Source organism: Osmerus mordax, chromosome 27 (assembly GCF_038355195.1).
Source record: "Osmerus mordax isolate fOsmMor3 chromosome 27, fOsmMor3.pri, whole genome shotgun sequence".
Classification (NCBI taxonomy): domain Eukaryota; kingdom Metazoa; phylum Chordata; class Actinopteri; order Osmeriformes; family Osmeridae; genus Osmerus; species Osmerus mordax.
Window position 1 is genome coordinate 7,701,137 of NC_090076.1, and position 10,059 is coordinate 7,711,195.

Here is a 10,059-nt window from a genome sequence, read left to right on the forward strand (position 1 = left end):
ACCACCACCTCCTGGGACTGGGTGGCCTCGGCCAGGCGCACGTGACGCCCGGTGGCCAACGCCGTCCACGTCAGCTGTGGAGAGAGACACAGAGAGAGAGAGTCAGGGAGAGAGACAGAGTCAGGGAGAGAGACAGAGAGTCAGGAGAGAGACAGAGAGTCAGGGAGAGAGACAGGGAGAGAGACAGAGAGAGACACACAGAGAGAGACAGAGAGAGACACAGAGAGAGAGAGTCAGGAGAGAGACAGAGAGAGAGAGTCAGGGAGAGAGACAGAGAGTCAGGGAGAGAGAGAGACAGAGAGACAGGGAGAGAGAGAGACAGAGAAATACAGGGAAGAGAAATTGAAAGAGAGAGAGAAAGTGGTTAGGATAGGGTTGTCACTAAAACTCGGTCAGGCCAACGTGTGTGTGAGTGGTGTGTGTGTGTGTGAGTGGTGTGTGTGTGTGTGTGTGAAGCCCCGCTCACATTGTCGTGACTGAGCATCACTCCTTTGGCTGGCCGGTGGTCCCTGATGTGTAGATGAGCGTGCAGCACTGCGTGGGCCTCTGGGTAGCGATGACGTCATCCAGCTGGGCTTCCGGAACCTCCCGGCCCAGCTCCATGAACTCCGCCCACTGCGGAACACAGAACCCCCCGGGTCAACACGTGGAGAACCGACGCTCCGTTTCCCACCCGGGGAACCGAAGACGCGAGGCGGGTCCTCGCCAGGGAAACCATCGACAAGCTCACCGTGTATAGATTTGGTCTCTTCTCCTTGAGTGCATCTTTATATTGGATAATAGCTTTCAAGTGTGGCAGCTTGTCTTGCACCTGTGATAAACGACCAAAAAGCGTGGGTTAAGAACACCGGAGAATTGAAATCGATGAAAAAAACTCAGGGGCTTCCCCCCCACAGAACGCTTGAATCTCCCCGCCCCCCCGCTAGCAGAGCGTCGAGGCCCCCCCCGGAGACGGAGCGGAAGGGTGGATGCTCGCGGTCCGGAGAGAGGCCTGCTCTCACCTGCAGGATCTTCTGCAGCTGCTTGTGGTTCTCCACCACGATGACGTTGGCCTTGCAGTTCTCCGCCACGTACTGGCACGCCTCGGACGAGTTGGTGGTGTAGATGCCCACCGCGAACCCCCTGCAGGGAGAGAGACACACAGAGAGTGTGAGGAAGAGAGGGAGAGAGAGACACAGAGAGAGAATGTGAGGAAGAGAGGGAGAGAGAGACACAGAGAGAGAATGTGAGGAAGAGAGGGAGAGAGAGAAACTCGTAGGGCCACATTAAATCACTCACACAACTGCTTTTGGCTGTTACTTGGCCCCTTAAGCGATGAAAGTGTCACGGCACTAAAAGCCTTCCACCAAAAGGTTTGTCCCCTCAGGTTTAAAGTTGGCTTTCACGATCGGCTTTTCAGTCAAATACACGCTCCAGCGAGAGACATTCCTGGCGACAGGTTAAGCAACTCTTGTCGCCAACCATCCTTTCAATGCATTCTCATCGCCCTGCATCACCAGAGCTTCAGAGCAAGGTGCAGGGAGTCGGTTTGGATCGAAACAGAGTGCCTGTGTGTGTGTCCCCCCAGGGTTCATGCTGAGGTGGCTGGGTGAACAGGCAGCTGTGCCTCTGGTGAGGAATTGTTATCCACACACACCCCAAACACACACACAAACACAGCAGCTGGGTCCCATCTAATCCATCCCTGGTCGTGGAGTTTCTGCTCGAGGTTGTCATGGCGGTGTTTGAGAGGAACGGCCTCAGACTGGGATGTGCTCCAGCCTCTGACTGTGAGGCTGGGGGGCACTAGGACCCAGCCCCACGCAGGGGAGGGGGATGAGCCGCTATCAGAGCTGCTGCTGTCATCCATCCATCATCCTGTTGTGATGTGCTCAGCCCACTCACAGCCTCGTATAGGAAGTCTGGGGTTACATCAACACAGGTACGCGTGTGAACACCTCACACACATTGGAGAGAGAGCGGGGAACATTCTGTCTCAGAAAGGCAGGCTGCCAGGGTGTGTGTGTGTGTGTGTGTGTGTGTGTGACAGGAGCGCAGTCTCACCCGGCCAAGATGGCGGCAATGTCGGCGATGAACCACTCAGCGGAGTTGAAGCCCAGGATCCCGACGCCATGGTAACGCTGCAGGCCCAGCTGTGGACAGGAAGCACAAGGCACGGGGGGGTCAAAGGGCACGCCGCAAACAGACCGCAGGGCTCCGTCACGGTGGAAAGTTGTGAGGTGGCTGAGCGGTGAGGGAATCGGGCTAGTAATCCGAAATTTGCCAGTTCGATTCCCGGTCATGCCAACTGACGTTGTGTCCTTGGGCAAGGCACTTCACCCTACTTGCCTCGGGGGAATGTCCCTGTACTTACTGTAAGTCGCTCTGGATAAGAGCGTCTGCTAAATGACTAAATGTAATGTAAATTTAAAGTTCCGGCGAGCCAATGAAAACAATTTGAATACGAGTAGACCGTTGGAACAATAAAAACTCCTGACCCTTGATCCTCTGTACGGTCTATGCAAGCTTCGCTCTGGATAACAGCGTCAAACAACTCGAATGTAAAATAGACTTTATTATGGAAACTTATGGAAAATATGATATGGAAATTGTGAGTACTAAGGCGGGAGGTTGGAAGACATCTACATTTAGTCATTTAGCAGACGCTCTTATCCAGAGCGACACAGTAAGTACAGGGACATTCCCCCGAGGCAAGTAGGGTGAAGTGCCTTGCCCAAGGACACAACGTCAGTTGGCACGACCGGGAATCGAACTGGCAACCTTCGGATTACTAGCCCGACTCCCTCACCGCTCAGCCAACTGACTCCCAGACCAGATCCACCCACGCACAGCGACAGTCTTAGTCTGCAGACCAAGGCTCCCACTGCTGAGCCATAACCTCACCCTGCTTCCAACAGAACAGGCTGGACGGCAACACTGACACCCGACACCTTCTCCCTGGTGAGTCGACGGTCACCAGGCAGCCTGTCGGGTTCAGCGGTGTTTGTGTGCGGGGCGTGTGTGAGCATGCCCCGCACACACGGGGGGGTTTACAAAACACCCGTCTCCTGAGAGCGCCCCCCCCCACCCGCCCCGTCGCCAGGGCTGGGTTTCCCTGTCAACGGGGTTGCCGGGCCGTCGCTCGAAGTCTCGTGGGATGGGCGATGCCTTCCGTAGGCAGAGCAGGAGGTTAAGCACTGATCTGAGACGTCACTCACTAACGCTTAGCAACAATAAGACGTCTCATCACCAGGGGCTGTTGTGTTGTGGCCAGCACACAAAACATGTCAATTCAAAGCGATCTCAGCCAGTCCCCAGGACCCAGGCTCCAGTCCCCATGACCCAGACCCCTGGCCCTAGGCTCCAGTCCCCATGACCCAGACCCCTGGCCCTAGGCTCCAGTCCCCAGATCCTAGTCTCCAGACCCCAGGCTCCTGACCCCAGTCCCCAGGCTCCAGACCCCAGTCCCCAGGCTCCAGACCCCAGTCCCCAGGCTCCAGACCCCAGTCCCAAGGCTCCAGACCCCAGTCCCCAGGCTCCAGACCCCAGTCCCAAGGCTCCAGACCCCAGTCCCCAGGCTCCACACCCCAGTCCCCAGGCTCCAGACCCCAGGCTCCACACCCCAGTCCCCAGGCTCCACACCCCAGTCCCCAGGCTCCAGACCCAAGGCTCCAGTCTCCAGTCCCCAGGCCCTAGTCCCCAGGCTCCTGTCCCCAGTCCCCTCACCTTCAGGAAGCTCTTGGCGGCGGCACGGCAGGCCTGGTAGTACTCCCTGTAGCTCAGCGTCTTCATCTGCTCGCCGTCCTTCCAGCCCAGCGCCGTGTGCTCCCCGAAGCGCTCCACGGCCGCCTCGAACATCTGGTGGACGGTCACCGGGGGCTCGGCGGCCGTGCCGGCCTCCCCCATCCTCAGCCGCACCTCCCCGTCGCCCCGGCACGTCCACAGGCCCGGCCCGGCCCCTCCTCCTCCTCCCGCCGCCGCCGCCAGCGACAGGGAGTCGGGACGCTGGGCGCTCGCTGAGCGGGACAAACACAACGTCAGGACTCTGCTACTTTTAGATGGGTAGGCAGGAAACAAGATGTGTGTGTGTGGACTGGAAGTGAGAGGTATTGGTGTGTGTGTGTATAGAAAAGGCTGAGGGGCAGGATATTTGGAAGGATGTTACACACACACACACACACACACTACTAATGACACTTCATGTCTGTATGTGTGGTTAGCCGTCTTGGTCGCTAAACAAATGGTGTGTTTTACCCCCCCCCCCCTCTTGTGTCATGGCCCAGAGCCGGCCGTGACAAAGGCTAACAATGTTTGTCTTTCAAAAGCCGTTAGGCAGGGTCATGGCGATAACAGCCACCCGACCAGCCAATGAGTGAACAGCACACCACAGTTATTAAGATAAGAGTCTATTGGTTGGCCCGCCACGGTCAATTAAAAACAGCAGGTCAATAGACGACAGTGCGGTCGGTCATGCCCTGACCCCCGTTTCCATGGCGCTGGGAAGCAAGTCGCCTGCCGTAAATACCACAGCGGCGGTGGCCTGGGGGGAACTTTCTGGAAGGAAGAGTCAAAGAGGCCCTGCTGTAGACCCACCCGCGTCTTACCGGCAACGCTACGGAGCACATGGGCGAGGGGTGTTTGGGGGCCGAGGAAAACCTGAGCGGGCAGACGGTCACATGACAGGGCGCAGGGTCACCCCAGCGCAGCCTTATCACCTAGCAACCGCTCTGTGTTCACTTCATGGACATGGATTGAACCACTTCCTTTAAAAAGGTCACGAGCGGAACTCGTGGTCTCCACTGTGGGAGGCTGTGTTCCTGGACAGGAAGTCCCCCCCCCACCCCCCACCCCCGCGTGTAAGCCGAGAGGTGACCTTATATTTCCCCCTCATTTGAGGAAGCTGGCCAAACAGGAAGTGTGCTAAGGTCACCGGTCCGATCTGTCTCCATGAAACTATCAACTGAGAAGTACATAAGCGCTTGTTACGCACATACGTGTGTAACAACACACGTACGTGCGCTTGTTACACACGCGCTTGTGTGTGTGAGCACAGTCTCACCTGACTGTGTGTGTGGGGCCTGCTCCCTGACGATGTCCGCAGGCTCGGCAACGTCCTGGCTGAGGTCCGCGGTCGGCTCCTCCCTCTCGCTGGCTGACTCCTCCTCTGAAGACTCACTGAGGACACAAACACAGTCAGAGGACCCCCGGCTGTGCTGCTCGTCACCCTTGCCTCTGAGAGAGAGACAGAGACGGAGAGAGAAGCCTTCTCCCTTGTGTTTGGATGTTACAAGCCCTAAGCTGATTTCTAGGGAACAGAAGCAGTACAGTACTGTGGGGTACAGTAATGTGGGGTACAGTAGGGTTTGGCTGCAGAGCGTACTTGGCAACAGAGTCCACGGTGACGTCGTCCAGGGAGGCGAGGCTGTGGCCGGTGCCACACGACTGCAGCAGGCCCACGTCTTTGGGAGGGTCCATCGCCATGGCAGCAGACATGGCAGTGGGCTCACACACAGTCACTGTAGGAGAGACAGGACAAAGTCAGTCGTCAGTCCTCTCACACACACACACGAGGTCCCTCCAGGCCTGCAGAGTGACTCGACTAAAACAGCAGCTCCACCCCCTCATCCCTTCCTGCCCTCGATGGCCCCGTCACCAACATGTGACAGACCGCCAGAGGTCAGCCCCCCCCCCCCCCCACCCCCCGCCAGCGTGTCACAGGACCAGACCCGGGGACGGGGAACCACAACACAGGCCCTCGACAACACACCAGGATCTCAGGAAACAAGCTGATGTGCGCTGACGTTGTTTCTTCCTGAGTTTTGACAGTCATCGTCGCTCACGCCGTAAAGCAGCAGGCGCAGTGGGATTTCTACCCAGTCAGTGCAGCCCCATTATGGACGAGACCAGTCCCTTTCCATTACACGTGTTCTGCCAAAACAAATGAACCATGTTTGTCGTATTTTTTCTCCCCTTAAATCAACAGAAATCCGAGTGAACTTTTGGTACTTATCGCGTTACGACACTCTTTTGGTGATAAAGAGCTTTTACTGACACGACCGCGGAGATTACAGGTGGATCAGCCCTCTCTGAACCTCCACATGACTCCACCAGTCATACACACACACACACACACGACCTCCCAAAGCTGATTCTGATCAATGTTTTCCTCTTACCCAATCAGAGACTAGAGACACAGAGTCAGAGAGAGAGAGAGCAAGAGAGAGAGAGCAATACAGATAATCCGAGAGAGAGAGTCAGAGAGAGAGGCTCTTTTCCAGTCATCTACACTCCACAGGAAACACGTCAGCTCTTTAGAACAATACTGCCCCCCCCCCCCTCCCCCCGCCCCGCCCCGCCAGCACCTCCTGGACGCCCTACACCACAACCTTGGCCCCCGCAGCCCAGGCCCCCGCAGCCCAGGCCCCCGCAGCCCAGGCCCCCGCAGCCCAGGCCCCCGCAGCCCAGGCCCCCGCAGCCCAGGCCCCCGCAGCCCAGGCCCCCGCAGCCCAGGCCCCCGCAGCCCAGGCCCCCGCAGCCCAGGCCCCCGCAGCCCAGGCCCCCGCAGCCCAGGCCCCCGCAGCCCAGGCCCCCGCAGCCCAGGCCCCCGCAGCCCAGGCCCCCGCAGCCCAGGCCCCCGCAGCCCAGGCCCCCGCAGCCCAGGCCCCCGCAGCCCAGGCCCCCGCAGCCCAGGCCCCGGGGCCGGGGTGGGCTGTTTATCCAACTACCCTGGCCGCTCTGAAAACACATACCAGCCGCTCTCCAGGCCCATTGTGAAGGGACCTATCATAGTTAACCAGATGAGGACAATTGGGCAGGGGGCTTGAGGAAAGAAAACAGACCGCGTCGGGGTCAGCGAGCAGGGACAAATATATTTCCATCGGCCAGGGCCACACCGTTCATCCCCACATGGTTGGTAGTTTACATCGCAGGAACGGGATTTTGTGAGAGAGAGAGAGTGGAAAAAAGGTTCAGAGGGAAATGTACAGAGGGTCAAAAAAAGGGGATTGTTCTGAAGCAGCATGATCAGCAGCAGAACGGCTAGGTTCTACCTCCCCACAGCCCCAGTGATGCTGGACGCCACACCTCAGTAAACGTCCACGCAGAGAGAGAGAGAGACAGCAGAGAGACAGCAGAGAGAGAGAAAGTGTAGAGACAGCATAGAGTGTAAAGCGATAGAGAGTGATGGCAGAGAGAGAGCAGAGAGAGACAGAGAGGAGAGAGAGTGCAGAGAGAGAGAGAGAGAGTGCAGAGACAGCAGAGTGTAGAGCGAGAGAGAGAGAACCGAGAGAGAGAGAGAGACAGCAGAGAGACAGCAGAGAGACAGCAGAGAGAGTGTAGAGACAGCATAGAGTGTAAAGCGATACTGAGTGATGGCAGAGAGAGAGCAGAGAGGAGAGACAGTGCAGAGACAGCAGACAGAGTGTAGAGCGAGAGAGAGAGAGTGCAGCGAGATGGTGTGTGTGTGTGTTGGGGGGGGGGGGGGGGGGTAATCTCAGCCAAGAAGGCAGATGTCACCCCATGACCGCGACACTTCCAACACACACACACACATACCCCGGCTACAGTAGCAGCCATTCTCCTCCCCTCTCCTCCAAGCAACAGTGACAGCTGCAGATTCCACACAGCGATCCACAGCCAGGGATCTGGTGGTGGGGGGAGGGGGGGAAGTTGTGGGATCTGGGGGGAGGATGTTGTGGGTTAGGGGAGGGACGGGGGGACGGGGGGGTTGGTGTCTTGTGAGTGCTCCCTGGGGGTCGGAGGAGCGTCTGTTGAAAGGGCTCCAGACAGACCCTTTGTTACCCGTTTGTGTCTGCCGAAAGAGGCGAGGAGGGAGGGGGGCCCAACACCCAGTCCCTGGATGTTGGGAACCACAGCAATGGAGCTCTCCATCTGGAGATATTCCTGAGGGTGGGGGTTTGGTTGATCCCCCCAGCTGGAATCCACCCCACCCCTCTCTCTCCTGGTCGTAAAGAGCTGATGTCATGTGACCGGAGCAGGCAGTGATGAATCAGCCTGTATCCTAGCCCTGATTCATGCTCAGGCTACACATGAGAGGGACAACTATTCCTGCAAGGCACAACCGACCAATCAGCTGGAGCCGTCCGGGACACCGCCAATTTCACTCTTTGACACAATCCTATCCTAATCCTTTTCAGCCTTGGCTCGTTCTGTCTAGGTTTATATAATTTGATAAGATGACCAGACTTCCTTTCATTAGAACAGAACATCCAGGTGTCAGAACAATAATAACAACAACACCAATAATGATAATAATAATTTCATCCAGGGATATGCAATCAATACCACTGAGCTGTGCCTCTACCCTGATAGCTCCTGACCATCTCCCCCCACGCCTCCCTGTTCCCCCACACCCAGGACAAACCCTGCAGATGGATTCTCCCTGGCCTGTGCTTACATCACAACGGCGACCGGGCCCAGCGCTCCTCGCAGACCCTGAGAGGGTTATGTTGCTAGCAGCGTGACCTACAATCACAGCTGCCTCCTCGTTCCCCTTTCCAAAAAATAACAGTAACCGCCCAGTGACAGTTTTCTAATCCTGAATTGAGTAGTTTTGTTTTTGTTTTTTAAAAGACAAACCTACCGGCAACAAACGCTGGGCTGTGTCCTCACCAGACACTCTCTCCGGAGGAACCCAGGGCTTCCCTTAACAGACACACCCAGCTGGAGTAACCCCCCCCCTCCCCCCCCCCCCCCCCACAAAAAAAAAAAAACGGGAATGTCTGATGGAGAGAATGTTGCTCTGGTAGCATTCCTTTCTCCCTCTCTCCCGTCGACCTCCCTCTCCCTCTGGGAGCTGCCTCACACTCTCTACGGCTGCCTCAACCCCCGCGGACTCGATCGGGTTTCAATCCGCACGCCCCGCGGGCGGTTTCTGACGAGCCCCACTCATCCAGCTAGATTCTGGGCCTCAGTCTCCCTCCTTCCCCTCTCTTCCTGTTGAGGTCTGGTCGCTCCACCCAGACAGGCGCAGCCCGGCACTACCACCAAGAGCTGGCCAGGGTGAGCCAGCAACCCACCCTTTCGTAGCAGGAGGGGGCTCGGCTGAATTGAAAGATGTGTGTGAAATGAGCCAAGGTAGAAATCTGGTCCTTTACCCCATGTTGACTTCAGCATGACCTCAAATATAACGCAGTGCAGGAACATGCTCACGGCATTATCAACACAGAGCCACACCTCTAAATATCTCAATCTAAAACAAGCTGATTAAACCCCCAAAACAAGTACACATATATAAATAAAAGAATCATTCTAACCCTCAATCATGGCTTTTACACCTTTTACAAGTTGAGCTTAAGATGAACACACACACACACAAATTGGTGTTGGAGCAAAATGCTCTGAATAATGAATGAACCTTATTAAAAGAGAGTAACTCACAGTGCATCGTCTCCTCGTTTCAGCGTTACGTGCCGGTTTATAGTAAAGCTCCCGTGTCGAAAGCTGGGGGAATTCTGCCTGCCACTACAGTCAAAACAGCCTCCCTCTCCCACTCAAGTCTACAAGTGAGTAGAATATCATTCATTTTCAAACGACCCTGCTTGCCCCTCCCCTTAAAGCCCCACCCTGACACGCTGCCTTCCTGCTAGGCTCACTTCCCCATCCAGCATCACGGCTCCTCTCATTGGCTGAAACGGCTCACACCACAGACCTCTTCCTCCCCTACATGGTCACGTCAGCCAAATGAGTGCAAGTGGGCGTGGACAATGCTGCTGTCTCTTGGGATGATACTGAGGCCCCCCCCCCACTACGCATCTCCTCCTCACACACACACACACACACACACTGCAGATACCAAGGGGTTACTACAGGACAAGAAGTGCGCTGTGCTTCCATCTATCTGGTGAATGTGGAGTAACTGCAGCTGTGCTGGCCTGACTTTATGACTTTCCACTGCAGGTTTTAACAGATCATGCAAATAGCAGGAGGATGTCCACATCCTGATAACTCAAATTTAAATTTAAAACTGACACAACTCAGTCTGGATTTTGGTGGCCATGTTGGAATTTTAAAAATTAATATTTGTTAAATGTATGGATACATTTGTACTTTGATGGATAT

The 10,059-nt window shown here is 56.1% G+C and overlaps 1 protein-coding gene across 1 annotated transcript in view; it reads right to left on the reverse strand.

Annotated features, from left to right (window-relative positions):
- The window catches only part of acsbg2 (acyl-CoA synthetase bubblegum family member 2), a 9,840-nt gene extending 343 nt beyond the window's left edge, over positions 1 to 9,497 (reverse strand). Inside the window, 10 exon segments of the mRNA XM_067230217.1 lie at positions 3 to 74; positions 467 to 492; positions 495 to 615; positions 731 to 811; positions 1,002 to 1,122; positions 2,044 to 2,132; positions 3,706 to 3,995; positions 5,039 to 5,154; positions 5,360 to 5,495; positions 9,379 to 9,497. Coding sequence (XP_067086318.1) covers positions 3 to 74; positions 467 to 492; positions 495 to 615; positions 731 to 811; positions 1,002 to 1,122; positions 2,044 to 2,132; positions 3,706 to 3,995; positions 5,039 to 5,154; positions 5,360 to 5,495; positions 9,379 to 9,385 — 1,059 coding nt within the window. The 5' untranslated portion in view covers positions 9,386 to 9,497.
- Positions 9,498 to 10,059: the final 562 nt, after the last annotated feature.